The sequence below is a fragment of the Rattus rattus genome, chromosome 5, assembly GCF_011064425.1.
Source record: "Rattus rattus isolate New Zealand chromosome 5, Rrattus_CSIRO_v1, whole genome shotgun sequence".
Classification (NCBI taxonomy): domain Eukaryota; kingdom Metazoa; phylum Chordata; class Mammalia; order Rodentia; family Muridae; genus Rattus; species Rattus rattus.
In genome coordinates, this window is record NC_046158.1 from 125,609,553 (window position 1) to 125,632,264 (window position 22,712).

The 22,712-nt window shown below is 43.6% G+C and overlaps 1 protein-coding gene across 1 annotated transcript in view; it reads left to right on the top strand.

Annotated features, from left to right (window-relative positions):
• The window catches only part of Cfap61 (cilia and flagella associated protein 61), a 260,690-nt gene that overhangs the window by 31,550 nt on the left and 206,428 nt on the right, over window positions 1–22,712 (top strand). The window contains exons 6-7 of the mRNA XM_032904350.1: window positions 1,834–1,966; window positions 12,017–12,176. Coding sequence (XP_032760241.1) covers window positions 1,834–1,966; window positions 12,017–12,176 — 293 coding nt within the window. The remainder of the gene's footprint in view (window positions 1–1,833; window positions 1,967–12,016; window positions 12,177–22,712) is intronic.

Below are 22,712 nucleotides of genomic sequence, written 5' to 3' on the forward strand. Positions count from 1 at the left end.
TTTGAGTCAGGGTCTCACTGTGTATTCCAGGCTGACCTGGATCTCACAGGCTGACCTTTACCTCCCAAGCGCTGATATGAAAAGTGTGCATCACCACACTCAGCTGGTGTTTTGTTTTGAGAGAGTATTGCTTTGTAGCCCAGGTGGTGATGGGGATTGTACATACCAGGCAAGTGACCGATTCATATCCGTAGTCCATCTGTCTTTTATGCTGTCTTTAAAAATATATATATTAGTTTCATCAAGGTACTTGGAATATGTGTGTGTGTGCATGTATATATGAGTTTATGTATGTATATGCCTGAGTAAATTATTCCAGCAATTGAGTCTGTGTTGCTAGAGGCAAAAGTTTCATCCTGGGGTCTGGATGAAGATTTCCTTCTGACTTCAAATTTGGGGAAGTCAGCTATGACCAACTGGAGGGTGGTTGTATCAAGGCTGGGAGGAGTTGTGACCCATCTGGTTGGATGACGAACTTTGGTCACTGAGCCAAGGACACATCTCTCAAGTCTTTTTGCATTTTGCTACTGGCTTTCAAAAAGGGTCCCACAAAGAATGCCATTTTGAAGGGCATCGTGAGCTTTGGAGCTGGGGAAGGTGGGCTTTTGTCAGCCCAAGCTTGTCTCCAGGTGCTGCTGCAGCCTTGTGGTCTCAGGCAAGTGATCTCGTCATCCCTGGTATCATCGCTTTCCCCCATCTGAACAGGAAAGGCACTGCCCGCCTCCTGTGGCTTCCAGTAGCACAGCAGAGCAGCAGAGAAGATGGAGTAAAGCCCTGAGCCTTAGACACATCTGGATCCCTCAGTAGACGGGGCTAGTATGAGCCTCAAAGAGAACACACTAGACGATAAAATGGGGTGGTGGAGATGACAGAGTAATAAATGAAAAGTACAGAGAAAATAAAGGTCTATAGTTAAGTCAGAACACACTGGGGGAATAACGTGAAGTTGGAATTTTTTTTTTTAGTATCAGGGACATTGTATTAAAGGATCATAGACAGGTAAAATACAACAGTAAATGCTCTCAAAAGTATATTGAAAAGAAGGGATAGAATCCAAGATCACGTCACTGTGTGACAGTAGACCTAGTTCCTACTTCCTTAAGTAGGGTCAAGGTAATTCACTGTAAAATGTCCCAGGAATGGAAGTCAAGGTGACTTGTCTCCAGAATAGTGAGCAGGCCTTCATTACCTTCACAGCTCTTCTCTCCCATGGGAAGTATGGAGCTATCACAGAAGGGCACGTAGGGCCTGTGAGATGGTTCAGTAGTCAAAGGCATACACACTGCCAAGCCTAATGACCAGAGTTCTAACTCTGGAGCCCGTATGATGGAAAGACCGGCTCCTGCAAGCTGTCTTCTAACTTGTGTGTACATGTGTTCTGTGACCTGCGCACACACACACACACACACACACACACACACACACACACACTGAATGTTTAAAAAATTAAAAAGGAGAGGGACTGTGGGATAATGTCCTAGAACTACTGATCCTTAGAACACATTCTCAAACTGTTGTTCTAACTGTCCTTTGGTTCCTGGCAGATGCTGCCCAGCCTCCCATTCTCCAGCCTTGCTGACCCCTCTGCCCACACAACCCCCTTCCTTACCTCCTCATCACTTGTCACACTGATCCCAAGGAACATAGTGTTATTTGAGATATTTAAAGCTATTAAAGTACGTTATCCTTTTGCTTATGACAGTTTGAGTCAGCTCATTTCATGAGATGTCGCTGTATCTTTGACACTTAGAATGGGTGGATCATGGTAGGTGCTCTGTTGATGGGATGCCGTGGATGGAACAAACCTTAAACTGAAGGCTTTCTGTTATACAGGGTAGAAGACCATGATGATCTGATGCCAATATTTATGCACTATGACAGCACTCTGAAGGAAATTTACGGCGAATACTTCTTGGCCGAACTAATCGAGGCCCAGGATGAAGACAATCATGCTGTGGTGTGTGAGGTTGGTGACGGGCCTTCCTGGGGACATAGTGAGAGGAATGAACTAGGATGTCCTGGCGTGCTGAGTACCCGTGAAGCCGATGTGCCCAGCTGTTCTTAAAACAAAATCCCTGATTTTACCAAATGAAGACTCAGGAGCCAGATGCTAGAGTGAAAACCTGCTAGCTCAGAGAGGCAGAGAAGGCACCCAGCTAACCTTCGTCCTCAATGGACTTCCCAGAAGGCAAAAGCCAGTAACCCTTCCAACCGAATGTCCTTCCTTTCTACTTCCTGTCCATCTCTATCCATCCTGACTTCCTCTCACTCTCTATGGTTTTTTTCCTATGTTCACTCCCTGTCAACTGGTTGTTTGTTGACCTCTTGACCCGTGGTTGACTTTATTTAATTTTGTTTACAGTAAACAAGAAACTCTTGGATTAGAAGTGTATGCTAGGGCTGAGCCACACCACACCAAGAAAGTTTTTTTTTCTTTTTCCCAGTCCACAGTCTCACAGTGTGATCAAATCTCCTGCAGCACTCTGATTAGAGTTGTGTTCTAGGGCAGAGCCACACCACAACTAAAGAGGTTTTCCAGTACACAGTCTCAGGGTTCAGAGTATGACTAGATACCCTGCCCTCCTGCATGCCCTTCTAGGTGATGCCAGGACAGATTCTGTATCCTTCCCAGAGTTAGCCCTTAGTGAGGTCATCCGAAGCGACCAGACTACTGTGGACTCTTTACTTTACTTGTCTCTCAAAATACTGACTAGAGATTGGGGAAAGCATCCCACAGAGATGAATATGGGAGATTTCTGGACATCCCACAGTATCAAGAGAGCAGAGTTTAGATATCAGTGTTCTGCTGCCAGGAAGATTTTGTTTGACTTGGAAAGTGATTTTATTTTACTTTGTTGAAATTGCTTTGATGTAATTTCACACTCACAGAAAACATACAGGTATAAATTCCCTAGATACTAGAGGTTTTTCCTTATTTTATCACTCTCTTGATTACTTTCTCTAATGTCTGTCTGTCTGTCTGTCATTCATCTCCCCCCATCCTCTGTCTCCATCCGTCCATGGACACGTTTATATATTTATTTAGAAGCATGTGAAAGTAAGTTGTAGGTGTAATGCCCAACTCATGCCATATAATAAGTGTTATCCCTACAAAGCTTGTAACTACAGTATAGTAGTCAAAGTTTAGCAATCCCAGTGTCTCATCTGCAGACCTCAGACAGTGTCTTGTGTGGAAAAGTCCAGGCCATTGTATTCAGTGTCCTGTCTCTTTAGAACTTAAATTGGAAACAGCTCCCTAACCCTTCATTACTTTTCCCAAATAGTAACATCTTCCACCAGTGCAGGAGAGTTCTTTGAGAGAGAGAGAGAGAGAGAGAGAGAGAGAGAGAGAGAGAGAGAGAGAGAGACTCTCAATTTGTATTTGTCCATGATCCATGTTATATATGATTAAATTTAGTTGAATTAATGACAAATGCAAAAATTAAAACATGTATATGACACTTGGAGTTTCTAGCTTTTTTTAAGGAAGGGAGAGCAGCAGCCCTACTCTTACTTTGGTCTTTGGGGACCAAAAGAGGAACCCCACATTTCTTTTTCTTTTTTGATTTGGAACTGGGAAATACCAAGGACCACATTCCTCAAGAGATGGAGGGGTGAGATGATTAAGCTAGCTGGCCTTAGTGTGTTCAGCCCAACCGGAGGCCCCAGGTTGCTAGTGTAAGACACCCAAGAGTGTTATAACCACCTCTTCATTGTCTACTCACTCTGGAGATGTTCACACGGGCACACCTCCCTTATCTGCACACCTTGGCTTCCTGCCTACCAGAGGAGGCCCTTCCTTCCCTGATTTGCCTGGTAGGATTCTGATAGCTGGGGACTAAATGCATTGAGGTTGGTGCTTGATGTTGAATCTGCGAAAACCAGCCATCCTGAAACACAGCAGAGTCACCTGCTACTTTGTGTCACTGAACTTGACACTTCAGTATTCTTAAGAGTTGAAACTGCAATTCATGAGGTCTGCTTGACCATAGGGAGAAATTGACTTTAGTTGAGACTTTAGTACATTAGAAACTATGCTGATTTGTTTGTTTGTTTGTTTGTTTTTTATAAACTTGACACAAACCGGAATTGAGGAATTGTCTTCATCAGACTGGCTGTGGGCATGTCTGTTGGTGCATTTTCTTGATTGGTGATTGATGGGAGAGGTCCCATTCCAGGTGGTCCTGGGTTCTCTAAAAAGCAAGGTTAGAAAGAAGACAATCCAGTGAGCAGCATTCCTCCGTGGTATTTGCCTCACTTCCTGGCTCAGCTCCACTCCGTGATGGGCTATAACCTATCAGCCAAATCAACCATTTATCTTTCCTCCCACAAGTTGCTTTTGGTCAGTGTTTCATCCCAGCAGCAGAGAATGAACAGGGACAGATGTTTTAGGGAGTGTCTGGTAACAAGATGGGACCACAAGGGTGGGGTCTTTTCATACACAAGGTAGCAGGAGGATGGAGTCCGGAAGCAATGGTCCTCACACTTGGGCTTGCTGGGAAGTCCCCCTGGGTCTGAGGAAGCCCGGGTGAGCTGGGCCTCACACAGGCATTCCTGACCTAGTAGTTCTGGCAGGGGGAAGCAGGAGCCTGCTTTTCTCTAAGTTGCAGGGTGATGTTGCTGCATGAGGGATTTGCATTTTATATTAAGGAATTGGAGAACCTTCCTGTTGGCCCTGGAGTGGTATCATTCACATCTAGGGTGCATCTTTACCTACTATACCTGCACAGCTCAACTTCCATAGTGAGGGCTGGTATGCCAGGAGGAGAAATAATGGGGAAAAGCCTGAATGAAGTTTTGGGCTTGATATTTACATATAATATGACACCCAGGCTGGTGAGATGGCTTGGAGGATAAGATCACTTGACCTGTAAGTCCAGTGATCTGAATTTAACCCTGGGAAGTCATGAAAAGATCGAAGGAGAACCATCTCCCCCATAGGAGATGCTCTTTGAGCTCTGTGTGTGCATCTTGGCAAATGTGTCTCATCTCTCTCACACACACACACACACACACACACACACACACACACACACACACTCTCTCTCTCTCTCTCTCTCTCTAACTCTACTATAGTAAATTAAAAAATTAAAACCTTTAAAAATAATAATTAGCAAATGGGAATTGAATAGAGCCCTTGGATTCCCCACCCATCCTGTTCATTATTAGAATCATAATTATGTTTTATTTTACCTCCAAATGGATATTTGAATTTGATCTTAAAAAGAGATTTCTGTGCCAGTGGATTGAAAAGCATTAAAAGATTGGAATTTGCAATTTCGCTTCTGGGTGATATTTTTAGGGTTTCATTCTTCATATGCTCATTTCTTATTTGATGAAACTTGTGAGGTGTCTTAAAGAATATTACTTTTCTTGAAACTTGAAATCAAATATTCTCTGCAATAAGAGGAGCAGTCTGAGGCTTCCTCCTCATCAGGCTCCACAGACTTGGTGACTGGAGACTCTCCTGGGAGGCATTCAGACTCTGCCAACTTCACGTCACCGTCACCTTCTTACAGTGATGAAGAGGCCAATACTCTAAATTAGATGTGGGCAAAGGATTTGGTCGACACCCTTCCCGGAAAAGATAGAGAAATCGTCAGTTGGTGCAGGTACATGCAAAGAAGTCCTCAGGTATCTTAAGGTGTCAGTTTCATTAGGCATTTGGGGAATGTAATTCAAAAGCACAGCGAACCCAGTCATGTTGGTGCACATCTGTAATCCTTGTCACCCAGAAGACGGAGACAGGAGGATCCCAAGTACAAAGCCAAAATAGGCAGGCTATTTTGTTTCAAAAACAAAACCAAATACAACAACAAAAACTGCAGTGAGATAATTTTCACCCCTAGTAGAACGGTGGTCACAATGAAAATACCAATTATACCAACACTGACAATAACAGTAACAATAGTAAATAGTGAAAGCTTTGGTTTGGAATTTAAGGACATATGGAGGTGACAGGAGTTTGTTTCTTTGTTTGTTTATTTGAAGAGTTATTACTGTCATAGGCAGACAGACAGCAGCATGGCAAGGGCCCAGAGTAGAGTTCCAGTCCATGGTAGAGTACAGGGGGTCCCTTCTTTTAGGGTTCAGAATTGGAAGTAGTGGGAAAGATATTGAAAAATTCCTCTTTTTGATCAGAAGTTGGCTATTTTGCTGGAGTAATCAGGGACTGATAAGGTAAAGAGTGTCAGGTAAGTGGGGTCCAGGGAGGGGGGACAGAGAATCTATAGAAAGAAGTTACTTTATTTGTGGAAACCCAAATACTCAGTTTCTGGACCTATCCAAGCCAAAAGGAGGGACCCTGGCTAACAAGTGAAGAGCTAAGAAGGGAATACATTTCCACCCAGGCTTTCACACAAATATCTATGGCGGTATTATTTAAAATATCCCACAGATGAAAACAGCCCAATTGTATATCTGTTAATGAATGGCTGAACAAATATAGAATACTGATAGTGGAATATTACTAGGAAATAAAAGGGAATAGAGTGGTCACACTTGAAAACGTTCTGGAAAGAAGTCAGGCACAGAGACTGCATATTGTATAATAACATTTCTAAAAGCCCAGACTAGGCAAGTCTTGTATAGAGAGAAAGAAGTTAGGGGATATGAGTAGGGGGGTGAATAAAATATGGAATTATATAATGGTTATACAATTTTATTATATACTAAAAGACATTGAATTGTATATTTGCAAAAAGTTAACTTGTAGTAAATGAATTATATCAAAATCCTGGGCCAATCAAATCCACTTTTTGAGGGAGGGACCCAGTGTTTTGTTTGTTTGCTTTCGTAAGTGAGTTATATCTTATATGAAATAGACTCTGGGTTTGGAGAGATGGTTCAGTCATTAAAGGCTAAGTTCACAAACAGAGCAGCATCATTGCTCAAGCTGGACTCCAACTCCCAGACATAAGCCATTCTCCTGCCTCAGTTTACCAAGTAGTTCAGAGCATGGGTGTGCTGTTACTCTCTGAATCATTAAATGTTTAAGGGTCCCCACATGAATCTGGTATGTGGTCTGGTTGCTGGCTCTCCTCACCCACTCACCCAGTTAAATACGCTGGGCAAGGGTCGGAATGAAGTGAGACACTGTGGGTATGTAACCCTGAAGATGAGAGCTGCTGGCCCTAAAAACTAGGATCTGAGAAATTATACTGGAGATTTTAATTTAAATTGTTTTATATATTTAAAATTTTTACTGGTCCATCAAAGACTTGCTTTCTCTGTCAGCTTTAGGCTAATGACGAAAGGAAGGGTCAGGATTTAGGATGTTAGTGTCCTAGTCCCAGATCAGTTGAGGAAGTGATCTTCAGCAGCTATAGTGAGCTCTACCTTGTCCTTTTCCTTGGTCTATTTCTTGAACTTCCCATGTGTGAACATGGAGGTAAACAAAGCTGCAGGTTAGAAATGGCGGTGCTGACCCTGTGAGGTCGGAGTCCCTAAGGAGGCGAAGAAGTCTAGCCCAGTCTCCTCTGAAGCCTGCACTGCCTCAGACGCCAGAACCTTTATGTTCCATGGAGAGGAGATCACAGATTTCAATCAAGGGCAAGGGCAGAGTTAGGACCTGGGTACAGGAGCCTGGGTGGAGATCACTGTGAGCAGAGCCACGTCTTGTGTCTGAAGCGTTTTGGGGGTGAACTTAAATACTGGTCCTACCCTCCATGCACACGGTGGGCTTAGATTATTTTTCAAAACCTACTTTAGGATTTTTAAAGGCTTCAACCGTCCTTCTAACCCACCAACCAGAGGTAGCGAAAAAGAAGGTTAATAGGGAAAGGGTGTTGTGGACCTGCTTAGAAGTAGTTCCTTGGGGCCATTCCACTCTTGGTTGTCAGGATATCGGCAGTCCAGTTCAATAGCAAACAGCAAACATGAATTAGTATTAGTGGTACAATCCAGCATAAACTGCCTCCTCCGAAATGGCACGAGTCAATGGAAGTGGCCAGAATCCGCTGGAATACCACTAGAAGTTCTTTGGTACATTTTTCTCTATGAAGTGAAGATCAATGAAGACCAGCAAAGACCAGCTAAGCGTAGCACAGTGCATCCTCTCATTGTGCAGTTCCATTTATATATTCTTTCTAAATATCACATGCCCTCTCACATGACAGTGTGCGGAAAGCATCATGTGACATAACCAAGTTGTTAAAGAAACCAGAAATTTCTACTTTAGCACACCTCCAATCTACCTTTCTGGACATGTCTTTTTAGGGGTACCTAAGCAAAGGTATGTTGGAACCAACTTGGTTTAGCTTGAGAGAGCTAGTTGGGAAATCCTCAGGAACTTTGCAAGCTCTTGCTAAACGTAGCTATCATCAAAACCTCATAAAGGCTGGGGATATAGGTCAGTGGATACAGTTCCTGCAAGATAAACCCAGCGTGGTGGCACACATCTGTAATCCTAGCACTTGGGAGGCAAAGACGGGAGGATCAAAAGTTCAAGGTCACCCACGGCTACATAGCCAGTTCAAGGCCAGTCTATAGACTACATGTGACCCTGTCTCCCAAACCAAACAAAAAAGGCCACTTGTATAAAATTACAGTGTAAGGAATTATAGTAAATAATGTTTAAAGGCTGTAATTGGATTCCTTTCAGTGTTATGTAGCTCTTGGGGATTTTTTTGTCTTATCTAGTGGGCATAGTATTCAATATTTAATAGCATGCCCCACATTATTTCTTCCCTACTTCCCGTTTGATGACCTTGGTTGGCAGCTTGAAAGTACCATGACGACAGTATTGTACCGTTGGCAAGCACTACACATCTGTGCCTTGCTTCCCAATACTGAGTCAGCATTTGCCAACCTATACCATGCATTGGGACAGCCACCACTACGGACCAGAGGTGGGAGGACAAAGTATATCAGATGTGCCTCTTCCCAACCAAGTGCAGGACGGTTTCAGGCTGCTCATGTAGAATTCCTGAGAGCATGGTTTGAGTTAAGAAGATCGTTGACTTGTTAAAGGACTGTTGGCTCTGAGGACTTTCTTTGTTCTGTTTGCTACTTTGGACGAGGTTTGAGCTGTGACTTTGCTGCAGGTTCCTTGTCATAACTGTACTTTGACATCTGGTGTTTACTTCAAGCTGAGATTTCAAGGAAGGGCAGTTGGAGGCCAAGGCGGCTCCCAGAGACAGATGGGCAGAGCGTCTGTTTTGGCATCATCCAGGACACGGGCAGCAGTGGTCCGAGAAAGCACCACTGACCTGCAGGCAGGAGAGAGCCTGCCAGGTTAGCCATGCACTTGGCACCAAGAGAAGGGCTCAAAGCCAGTAACGGTCACAGCGAGGACAAAAACCCTTGTTGTGAAATATGGTCACCCGAAAGGGATGCCTGACTGTGGGGCTTTGGGGGTGGAGTTATAAATGCTAATGCACACACGTATCGGTGAGCTAGGCCTCTTTGCAAAGACAAGGCAAGCTCACGGATGGTTTTCCAGTGACCTAAACTTTCTCTGTGTCATCATGAAGACTCACAGGACAGATAAGAAGAGAAAAACCACCAGTTTAGTTTGCCAGTGTGAGAAGACTTGGATGGCAAGAAACAACTCTGTCCGCTGAACGATAACAGCAGCCAGTGCCTTCTCACACCATAAAGTGACGTGCACAGCAACACGCCCAGGGCTGCCCCACAAATGGTTATTTCAGAACAGTCTACCTCAAGGCAGTCATTTGAAAGAAGCCAAGGAATGGAGCAGACTTGTCCACCGTCCGTCCTTGCTCTGCTGCCGGTCCCCGATTGTGGGCTTTTGTAAGTTGTTACAACCCTCCCCGAAAGATGGGGATATAACAGGTTGTGGAACTGGAAGATGTGAAATCTTTGTTCCTAATGGCAAAACATGTTTCTCTCATTTTCATCAGAATGCGCGATCCATGCCATTTGAAATCAAATCCCCAACACAATGAGGCATTAGTGTAATAGCTCATTACTAACAGCGCTCTTATAAATAATACATTCTTATCATGCACATGCAGCTCGCCATGAAGCCAGCAAAAGGTATTTCAGGCCATGCAAGTTTCGCTGCGCCAGCACGGCTGTAGATTAGAAGGACATCTCCATGTGAACCAAGATGGATGCCAATTTTCCCTGCCGGGAGTGAGGCTGGCCGCCTCTTTCTGCACATATGGTAGATGGATTGGTTAATCAGCGTCTGCTGAGTCTTCGGCCTGAAATTATAGAGAAGCCAGACAACTGCAGCTACACAGCCTTTGTTCAGGAGTACAAACAAGACAAACAATTACTTGTTATTTGGGGAAAAAATTAAAATGTTTATTTTGGACTTTCATTAAAGTGTCAATGGCTTTATAAAACAGCTGTGTAAATCAGCCTTTTATAGCAAGTATCTTTTGGGGAGGGGTCCGGGAAAGGAGAGGATATGCAAGGAGAATTCATTTGTAAAAAGACTGTTTGAAAGTAAAGACCATCTCCCCTTCGTTTTCTAAGCACACAAAGGTGCCTTGGACAAAGACCATCTTTTCCCACACCATCCGAACACCATTGCCGTTTGCTTCCCTGCTTCAGAATGTTAAAGCATCCACCATTTGTGTGAAGGCACTAACTGCTTGGGAATGAGTGATGCACAGTGCTGGTAAGCCCACTTCCTGATTAGAATGGCTGTGTCATTCACTCACTCACTCAGCTTCCTGGGAGCCTGCGTTCCTCATCAAACATGTCAAATCTGGGCTGGAGAGATGGCTCATCAGTTAAGGGCACTCACTGGCTGTTCTTCCAGAAGTCCTGAGTTCAATTCCCAGCAACCACATGGTGGCTCACAACCATCTGTAATGGGATCTGATACCCTCTTCAGGCATATAGGTAATAGATGTATATATAGGTCATATACATTAAATAAGTAAATAAATCTTTTTTTAATTGGATATTTTTTATTTACATTTCGGGGTCCTGTCCATAATCCCCCCTATCCCATGCCCCTTCCCCCTTCTTCTCTGAGGGTATTCCCCACCCAACTACTCAACCCTTCCCATCTCCCCACCCTAACATTCCCCTACACTGGGGGGGTCCAACCGTGTCAGGACCAAGGGCTTCTCCTCCCATTGGTGCCCAACAAGGCTCATCCTCTGCTACATATGCAGCTGGGGTCATGGGTCTGTCCATGTGTACTCTTTGGGTAGTGGTTTAGTCCCTGGGAGCTCTGGTTGGTTGGTATTGTTGTTGTTATGGGTTTGCAAACCTCTTCAGCTCCTTCAATCCTTTCTCTAACAACTCCAATGGGGACCCCATTCTCAGTTTAGTGGTTGGCTGTGAGCATCTGCCTCTGTATTTGTCAGGCTCTGGCAGAGCCTCTCAGGAGACAGCTATATCAGGCACCTGTCAGCATGCACTTCTTGGCATCAGCAATATTATCTGGGTTTGGTGACTGTATGTATATGGGCTGGATCCCCAGGTAGAGCAGTCTCTGGATGGCCTTTCCTTCATTCTCTGCTCCAAACTTTGTCTCCATATTTCCTCCTATGAATATTTTTGTTCCCCCTTCTAAGAAGGACTGAAGCATCTGCACTTTGGTGATCCTTCTTCTTGAGCTTCATTCAAAAAAACTTGTTTTTTAAATGTCAAAAATCGTATATTAAAATCACGGCGAGCGTTGCATGAGTTTTAGTACCTGGTGCTGATGTCTCAGTGTGCTGAGGGTTTTTTGTCTGTAGATCAGGCCAGATTTCATTGAGCTGTCTCCCACCAAACAACCTTTCTTCGCTTCTCTTCCCCTCAGGCCAATCAAGTGCTCAATAAGCGAATTCGAGAGATATAGATGACCACTCCCCTAAGTTACTTCCCAACTCTTAAGATCATCCACAGTGGTCACTTGTTGGACGTGCCTTTGACCATGTTGTATATTTCGTGCATGGTACCAGATATCAGAACTACTTAGCCTTCCTCCCTTAAATAACTCGGAGTGTTCCCCGAGCTACCAGTGAGCCACATGCTGTGTGCTCGTGACAGTTTCACAGCAGTCATCACCTGAAGTCTCATAGGCGGCTGTGTTCCCGTGTTCCAGGTGGAAGGCAAGGCTGTTGGGTTCATGAGCGTGTGCGCCAGTGTGAACTTGTCCCTGCTACACGAGTGCTTTGACCTGGGCCCTTTCCATGGATTCTGCTTCCCACATCCCGACGATCTTCTCGAACCACCAAAAGAACCAAGTCCTGAAGAAAGCGAAGGTACAGTAGCTATCCCAGGATGAATCAGGAAAGTCCATACATGTCTGATGCACAGCTGTGCTATTTATCTGCTAAAACTCTCCCCCTGGTCCCTCCTGTGGAGTACTTCCCATGGTTATTCAGATTTTGGTGGAATCTATGTGTCCGGAAACAACCTGCACAGCTGGAATTAGACATGGTTTAAAGCTAAAGGTTCCCAAATTTAGAATGTTTGCTTATAGAATGGTCGTCGTTAGGTAAGTTATAGTGAGGTAATTGCTAGCATTTTAGATTTTTTTCCATACCTTCTGTAGTAGGAGTCTATTGCAAATGGTCATTTTAAACTTGTATGGCTGATTCCTAGCTATATGAAAGAACATGCCACATGTACGTACGTACATACATGCTGGCAAAATACATATAAAATAGATTTTTAAAAAAGTGACTAGGCAGTGCTGCCCCCAACTTTAGTTCTAACACTTGGGAGGCAGAGGCAGGTGGATCTCTGAGTTTGAAGCCAGCTTGGTCTACAGAGTGAATTTCAGGACAGCCAGGGCTACACAGAGAAACCCTATCTCAAAAAGACCAACTAACCAACCAACCAAACAAACAAAACCATCAATTTTTAATTAAAAAAATTTATGTGTTTGTGTCTGTGTGGGTATAGGGTACGTGTGTGTGTGTGTGTGTGTGTGTGTGTGTGTGTGTGTACATGTGTGCATATTCACAACCATGGAGGACTAGGGGTTGTCAGATTCCCTGGAGATAAACCATATCCTTTTGAACCAACACATTCCAGTTCAGCAGGAAACTGAACACAGGTCCTTGTGCAAAAAGCAGCACACACTCTTAACCTTAGAGCCATAGACTGAATTTTGAAATATTGTCTGTGCCAGTGTTTAATCAAGAGAGATAAGACCATCTCGGACGTTGATTATTAGGCACCCTGGTAGCTTCATGGGTGAGTAGGTTCTTATGGCAAATGGATACCTACGGGCAGGTGAGCTTAGGTATGTTAATTTACTTCTCCAATTCGGGTTCCCCACGTGAAGGGACCCAGACACGGGTTGTGAATTTTCACTCAGATAAAACATGCAAAATGCTTTAATTGGTGTCTGAGTCTTGAATGAATTTAGTGAGCAGTAAATGTTAATAACTAGTAGTTAGTGGCCAGTATTTATGACTGGCCATTCATCTACTCTTGGAGGTAAGATCAGGATTTTATTTTTTAAATTGAACTACTTTCTCTAACATGAAGGGTTTTAGTAAGGTCGTTCAAAAGTGGGAGAGGTGTGGTGTGGTTGGTGGCACAGGACTTGGTATTCTGGCCAATTGCAGGTGTCACTTCAGCCAAGCTTTCTCCCTCAGTGGGAAAAGCCAACACTAGACAGGTGGATGCAGACTGTCCTGACTGCACACTCCTTACAGAGAACCATGAACCATGGGAAGATACTTCCCTTTTGTACTGGTGGCAGCTTCCTTTCCGACATTGAGACTTGAGGTCATTACTGTTTCATGGTGAAGGGTGGCTTGCCCAGGCTCTCAGGGAAGGAACATTTAAATACCATGAGACGACCCTGAACTAGAAGTTGTCGCAGTCATTGCCTTTCAGTGCTTGAGTTCTACTTTGAAGGTGGCACCAAACGGGAGCTGTGCTGTGGTTCAGTGTTCTCATAAAGGAGATAAAAATGGTACCCAACCCAAGGGATGCTTAGGAGGAGTAAATATTAGACTTGCAATGCACTAGGCTCAGTGACAAGCATGGAAAAAACAAAACACAACACAAACAGATTGGAAGGGTATAGCCACCTCCTGAGGCTGAGACCTCTGGATGCTACTGGTATTCCTTATCTAGAACAAATGGAACGTTTTTGCCTTGGGAGAGAAGGAGGGTCAAAGTTAAGCAGAACTCAGCCTGAAACGACACATTACCTATTATGTCTCTGCTTGGCAATAGCCTACAGAGTCAGGAAGGCCAGGCACTGGCTTCTCATTACCCTCCTCAACCTATTTCTTAAAAACATCTTCTCTAGGACCAGCGGCAAGCAAAGGAAGAAGGGGAATTGTTACCCATCACGGGGTGTTTATTTTGAAAATTAGTTTTCTGTTCACTGACACGAAGGTGATTCTTTATGAAATTGTCACGGAGCGCTTCCATTGTAGCTTTGAGATAATGGGGGATGGAGTCACAGGTCCTCAGCAGCTCATTACTTCCAAGCAGAGCCCTCAGCAAATTCCACGGCTGCCTTTTCATTACATCAACAGAGGAGGCTCCACAGAAGATGGGAAATGAGCGTCGACCTCTTAGGTCTTTTTTGTTTTGTTTTGTTTTTCTGACCGAAGTCTCAAGTCAAAGAAAATACAGTTTCTCAAAAACAAAACAAAACAAAAAAACGAAACAAAAACTTGTAATTTAAAAGAGCACACATCACACTGTACCTCCTCATATTTTATATTTTGTATTTTGTCTGGTGTTTGTCCCAGTTGCTTCTCTGATGCTCTGATAAAACACTAACCAAAAGCTACCTGGGGGCCTTACACTTCCAGGTCATGATCCAGTACTGAGGGAAGTCAGGGCAGGCGTCCAAGGCTCTTCACTAAAGCAGAAACCTTAAAGGAATGCCACTTATCAGCTTGTTCTCTAGCTTTTGCTCAGATAGCTTTCTTATGGAGCAAAGACTCACTTTCTTAGGGATGGTGCCACCCGTTGTGGACTGGCCCCTCCCAAGTCAATCATCAATCAGAACAATCTCTTATAAACATGGCCAAAGGCTGGTCAGATCTGAGAAATTACTCAATTGAGGATCCCTTTTCCCAGGTGACTCTAGGTTGTGTCAAGTTGACAATAAAAAGCTATCATATTAAACGATTTTCATTTTCATATGCATTATCTCATTTTTTCCTTATAGCTCGATGCTAAAGAGGTAAGGCAGGTAAAGCTCTCACCATTTCATTCTGCCCAGCGTGTTCAGGGTTTATAAATCTCATCAAGAACTGTCTCAAAAGCCCAGTCCAGCCTCTTACCTAACTAACCCCGCTGCAACTGTGCAAACTGACAACCTGGATGGGGGGGGGAACTTGTTTTCTTTTCTTTGTGGAATTAGGTGTCACATTCATGGCCTTATGCATGGGAGGCCAATAGTCTTCCTCTGAGATACACTCTCAGTCCAACATCACCTGTTTCTTTGCTCACAGCGTCTTAAGCTGTGGGTCCAAACCCCAGTGGGATCTGAATGGAGGAGTTACAAGAAATTTGGCAGCAATCAAAAATTTTTCCATACATAGTGACCAAAAATCAATCCAGAATCAATTTCTGCAGTGAATGCAGGATATTCCTGGTGCTGCTCACCTGCGTCACATCCTCTGACTTCACTGTAGCCTGGATTCAGAACATACAACATGGACACTTTACCCTGCTCGATCATCAGAGCACAGCACGCCATGCTGAGGTGTGCTTCGAGAGAGTGTTATGAATTTCAGTGTCTTTTCTGTACACACAATTCTCCACTCTCACAGAAACTTTTAATCTTTTTCTACCACGATTCTTCTGTCTGTCCGTATCAAATTAGTCCATCTTTGTGTTGGATTGTGCTCAGACATTTGGTTTTAAAAACTGCTGTCTGAATTGCTAGCTTGAATGTAATTTAAAAAAAAAATTATTAAATGAATCCTGTCACTTCAGAGCTGGTTGGAGGCAGAGACAGACAGATTGCTGAGGCCCCTTGGCCAGCAAATCTCGACAAATCAACGAGATTTAGGTTCATTCAGAGAGATCCTGTTTAGAAAGAGGAAAGCCTTGAAAGAGACAGATGTCAGTCTGCTGCCACCCTCCCTATATATACATATACATACATGTATTCATATATGCACACATATATATATATACACATACATCCATGCGTACATACATACATACACACACATACACTCATACATGCATGTACAGGCACCTACACTAACAAATATATACTCCACAAGCATACACAAAATCACATCACACAATGAATTTTTACTTGAGACTAACACAGAACTTCCCAACAATTTATAAAATAGACCTAGGCATGCTTCTGCCATTTTGTACTATATAGTTATGGGAAGCAACATTCTCACCTCCAAAAATGTTGGAGATCTTCTATTGCTTCTGAATCAAATATTTTTAAAAAAAGACTTATTTATTTTTACATATGCGAGTACACTGTCGCTGTCTTCAGACACACCAGAAGAGTGCATGGGATCCCATTACACATGGTTGTGAGCCACCATGTGGTTGCTGGGAATTGAACTCAGGACCTCTGGAACAGCAGACAGTGCTCTTAACCTCTGAGCCATCTCTCCAGCCCCAGAGCCAAATATTTAGCCAATATTTAACTTTTGATATAAAAAGTAAATAACATGTATCTAATTAGTATGCAAATGTAATACATATTAAAGTTGGACTGGAGAATGGCTTTATCTGTAAAGTCTTGCCACAGAAGTGGGAGGACCTGAGTTGGGTCCCAGCATCTTAAAAGGCCCAGCACGGTGGTGTTTCTGTAACCCCAGTGCTGAGGAGAAGACACAGGATGACTCTGAGGACTTGCTGGCCAGCCAGTCTAGCCGAAGCAATGAGGAGCTCCAGGTCCAGTGAGAGATCCCATCTCAACAAGAAGTAATAGTAATGGGATGAAGAGTGAGTGAGAAAGACACCCAGCATCCTCTTCTACCTCTCCAGTGTGGTACACATATATGAATGCACGAAAGTGCACACACACGTGCCCCCAAATGGTAAAATTATATGTTTACCAACTAGCTGATTTCAAATACATCTTTATGATTCATTATCGGTAAATGCTTAAATTACTTACATATTTTATAGACCCACACACCCAGGATGACATAAACATTTCTCAGGAGAAAAGAGAACTAGTTTAGACAGAGAGTGACTACTCCGACAACAGGTCTCTTACTAAATACAGAATTCCATGCCAGTGAGCTCTTTAATGAAGATTTCCTTAGCAGTTTACCAGTGACCAGACATCTTCAAGCTTGACTCTGTGTCTGCGCACGTGTGCTGACACACATAATTTGAACCACTTTCTTTTGCTGGAACCTTCATTCCTGTATCTTTAGGCCTGCCCAGAGCCATGGATAGAGACACTGCCGTGTCACATTGCATTCTGGAAGAGCTAGCCAATGAACACTGCAGGCACTGACCTCTCCCTGAATCATCCCTGCTCTCTGACTTATGCCATCCCTAAGAGTTCCCAAATAAATGATCATTTTTCAGTCTTCAACTTGGCTTCCGAGGGAACCAACATACAGTTGAGCCACTCTCTTTGTATCCATGTGAAGGGATTCTTCTCACACACAACAGTCCGGATTGATGTTTAGACAGCCCAACTCTCTTGTCCTTCAAGTGGAAGACCCTGAGATGACATGAGTGGAGGATTGAGTACCAGTCGTTCACCATGGTTATCAATAATATACATGTTGTTGGTTCCTTCCCTTGTTCCTCTGCCTCAGTCTTCTTCTGTGTTCTCTGTTCTCTAATCTCTGACTCAAGGTCTCTCTGTCCCTAGCAGCTGTGAAAACTTGCAACTTCACAGCAGTTCTTCAACCCTTCCAAGAAGAAAATTTGTAAAACTTAGTGTTCCTTCTCCATCCAGTTCTTTACACTGTTATGACAAGCCTACTGTCAATCATCCAGTCTAAAAAACCTAGCTGTGCACATTAGTTTGCCTCTCACCAGAGCAGTGCATATACATATATAGCATGTGAATACAAGTTTTGTGTATGTATGTGTGTATATGTAATATATGTATATATACATTTGTAAATTTTGGGTTGGGGTTGACTGGGGAGAGTTCTAAGGGTATCGATTTCGAACTAATATAAGTAGAAGTTTGTTTATTGTTTTTATTTGGTTATTTTAGAAGTGGTGGGTTCCTGGAATGCTGGAAGAATTTGTAAAGAAACAGACATATGTATTACACACACACACACACACACACACACACACACACACACACACACACACACACGAGGCATGCACTCTCACACAGTGAGAGAGAGAGAGGAGGGAGGAGGAGGGAGGAGGAAGAGGAGAGGGAAGAGGGGAGAGATAGAGAGAAGAAGGGGGGGGAGGGAGGAAGGGGGGGAGGGGGGAGAGGGAAGCGATAGCTCGATAGCTCTTGGGAACTTTCTGTGATATGGGAGATTGTACCAAGCAAGGTCTGAGAGCTTCTTAAATGTTAAGCCTCTGAAGATGTGCAGGACCACATCAAGATCTTCCATATGCCCAGCAGTTAATGAATATTCTCCTTCAGCGACAGTAAAATGTCTCAAAGCTCAAAACAGTGTTGCCTTCCAGTTGGCCCCATCGCTGGCCCCTTGTGGTGTTTGCAAATCAAGCTGTGGCTTTTGTTAGCTGCATCATCACAATAAAGATTTTGGAATCAGAATTGAGCTGGCAGTTTTCTTGATGATGCAAAAGGCAAAATAGGGCACAGCCTGCCTTTCCACAGCTGTACTGGCATCGCCCTGTCTAATAGCCTTAAAAAGAGAGAGAGAGAGAGACAAGTCCAAATAAAACAACTTTTGTTTGTCATGTAGGCCGGTGTGTTCTGAGCAGCACAGATCTGTTTTATAAGACCCCTGCAAGGTTCCGACTTGTAAATCTCATTACACACCCGGGGTCTACCTTACAAAAATCCCTGTAGAATTCGATGTGCTCTTTGGCAGGGAAAGATTTCATTTTATATAACAGAATTGTGGCCTTTCAGAAAGATAATTAGCATAGCTTCTTGTAGCCAAGCCATCCGGGAGAAGTGCTGTTTATTGTATGTTAAAAGACCATTCAAAACAATATATATATTTTTTTTTTTCAAAAACACCCCATGTAAAAAGGCATCACCTCCAAATTATCAAACACACCACTCTTGCTGTCAGAAAGTGTTTTGTCACATTTAATTTCTTTTCATTTGAATTTACGTGTGCTGTTTTCCTCAGGTTCTCTCCCATCTTGGGCTAGGAAATAGAGTTCACATTGTAGTTACTGGAGCCAAAAGAAGAAAAACAAAACAAAAGAAAACAAAACCCCCCAAACGGAGACTACATTAACACGCTATTGTCTATTAAACCTCCCTGAGTCTTTCTGCCGTCTTCCTAAGGCTCCACTTTCTCTCCCTAATTCCGTTCTTACTTGGTTCTCCACACAGATTTCAGACACGGATGAAATTCTCATGTACAGAGCACAGCACAGTTCCTGTCCTTGTGTGTGCAGCCTGTGCTTCAGTTCTCTGGAGTTCTTTAACTGGGGGCTCCCCAGGATTTTGTATTAATAACCACGCATTATAAACAAGAGGTATCTTTGTCCCCATTTTCTTCCAGATTTCCCTGGTAACAAGTTAAACAACAGAAATTTATCTCCCAGTTCCAAGGCCTGAAGTCCGCTGAGATCAAGGCTCCTTGCAGGTTTCTTCTGAGGCCCCTCTCCTTGGCTTGCCTCCGGCCATCTGCTTCCTATGTCTTCTTCTGGTTTGCACTCCCTGATGTCCATGTTCAAAGTCCTCTTAGGGCTCACCTTAGTGGCTTCGTTTAACTTATCTCAGTTGCCGTCAAGGACAGCCTGTAGTCAGAGGTGCTCATGGGAGATGGCAAAATAAGAGGACCTCAAACTGTGTCCCCACATTGCAGTCTCTATCATGGGCTTTATAGGGACCACTGCTGTGGGGATGCTGGTCTACCCGACCTGTCTCTGTCTCCAGTTCTTATCATAGCATCGGGTCCCTCTTTCCCCACTGCCTTTCTTTTCCTAGGCCCCTGAGTTCTTTGATGCCTCATGGCCAAGGCTATAAGGCTACGATTTGACCATAGCAAACCTGGAAGTGCTCACAAAGTCAGCCACTCTGTGTAATATGTATGTGCAGTTTAGTATGTCAGCTGAGATCTGTTTCCATCAGAATTGTCGTCGTTTTACATTTGAAATGACTTGTCATGTTCTGGATTGAACCCAGGGCTCTGTGCGTGCCAGCCAAGTGCTCAGCTACCGAGCTCTTGTACTGCCAGCCCCAAATTCTGTCCTTTAAAACATTTATTTATTTTTTATTTTTTATTTGCCAGTGAAATATATCTTTAGCACATGAAAGTTAAAAAAAAAAAAGGGAAAAGTAACGTCATCTTCAGGGCTTTAACTACCCCTTTCAATTTTGATTGTGTAGAATTATGTGCACGGCAGCGGCACAAACACCTAAAAAACAAGTCCATGAGACCAGACCCATGTGCAGGCCAAGTCGTCGCCAAGAAGGACAGCTTAGGATCCTTGCAAGAGGATCTCAGGGGACATCTTCCTGTTTGTAACGTGCCAGGAGGACTCTGAGGCATTGCTGAAAGCTAGAGCTGACAGTCAAGGCCGCTGCCCCAAGCCGGCTGGCTGGGCCTTTTGGTTATTTAGCAAAACCTGTTACTGATTTTCAGTCTTCATTCCGGTGCTGGCTTCTAAGCCCCTTTGCAGGATTTCAAAAACAACAGTAGCCCCAGACGAAGGCAGCTGCCTCCGAATCCATTATTTTTGCAGAGGGCAAGATGAAGGGGGTCGACATTCCCACCCCTTTTCTGCTGGGGGAGCAACCTGTGATAGGACTCAGCCCCGCTCTCCAGCGGTCAGATTCATTTCACAGTGGCAGAAACACAAATGCTTTGATACAGGGCCTGGAGGTCTTTGAAAGGAAAGTGGCTTTATTTATATTCCTTATGATCATTATGTGCTGGGATTATTTTCCCAGTAGGTGATGTCTCTTTTGCCCATATTTATGAAGCAGGGGAGAAAGCATTTAATGAATTTCAAGAGTGTATTTGACTGTAAAACACATCTCAGTATATTCACATGTAAATAACCCTTTGATTTGTTCTCTCTGGTGACCTTTTTTTCTCTGGGCTACATCACAGTTTGTTGTTGTTTTCCATTTTCAAATGGGAGGCTGGGTGATAATAATGAAAGATTATGCAAAAAAAATCCATGTTTAAAATAATGTTGATATGCCACTTGCTCCGTAGGATAATTACAGTAATTTGGCTATTACACTATATGGAGGCAGGAGCTGGTCGGTAGCAAACACAGCAATAGGGGTGATTCAAGGGATTTTCATCCCAACTGGCTGTTTGATCCTGCTGACTTTTCTCTTGAAAATCAATTGCTCGCTATGAATACTCTGAACCCCTTGATTAAATTGGGCCAGTAGGCTGCACCCATTACGGGGTCGCCCTGAGTTCTGCCGGTTTTATAAACGTGTTTTATTTTGACAACCTCTTAACCATCATGGACCAAATTTAATCTTGAGGGAAGAAACAGAGGAATAATTACTAAAAAACACAGTTTCGTACATGGCAGCAAACCAAGGGGAATGCAGTGCTTCTGAGGCCCGGTATAGAGCGAGCTCCTGTGCCACCGGCTCCCCCTGTGTTTTATTTGATTTTTGCTGTTTCCTGATCTTCAGGGCCACACGGCTCACTCAGCCAGACCTGGGAGAGGTGCCACGGAAGCCCCTTATGCCACGGAAGCCCTTTATGCCACGGAAGCCTCATGGATCTTTTGGAATCAGTGTTAGAAAATCTGATTTTTTTTCTTGAAAAGGACCACTAGTATTGAAGATAAAGAAATTGCTAGCCATGGGTGGGGACACACACACACACACACACACACACACACACAAGTGTATATGTATGTGTGTATATATACATACATACATATATACACATCAATGGTGGGGATTCAACTTTCCAAGAGATTTCTTCTCTTTTCCCATCTTGTGGTTATATCCTTTCTTAGAGCCATCTTCATTTTCTTTCTCCTCCCCTAATTATACTTTTCTAATAGGCCTTTTCTTTAAAAGATTTGTTTATTTACAGTGTTTTTGTCCACATGCATGCCTACACACCAGAAGAGGGCATCAGATCTCATTAGGGATGAGCCAGCAGGTGGATGCTGGGAATTGAACTCAGGACCTCTTGAAGGGCAGTCAGTGCTCTTAACCTCTGAGCCATCTCTCTTCTTTCTTGTTCCCTGTTCCATTTCCTTTAGATTTTTACTACATAGTCTCATTTCTTCTTCTTCTTCTTCTTCTTCTTCTTCTTCTTCTTCTTCCCTTCTTCTTCTTCTCCTCCCCCTTCCTCCTCCTCCTCCTCCTCCTCTCCTCCTCCTCCTTCTCCTTCTCCTCCTCCTTCTCCCTCTCTCTTTCTTTGTGTCACACACCCATACTCACCACACACACACACATATACATACATACATACATACATACATACACTCAACACAAATACACACCACACATACACTGTTATATAACACACACACACACACACACAAACACACACACACATGCACGCCCAGTGATCTCCATCTATTTTCTTTCAAATAACATAATTTTATTCTTTAGTTTATTACCCACTGTGTGTGTATTGACATTTTTAATCCATGTGTGCAGACAGACATCTAGTCTGCTTTCATACCTGGCTGTTTGAATAGACCTACAGCAAACATCCCAGGATGCATTGCCCAGGAGTAGCATAGCTGACTCATAC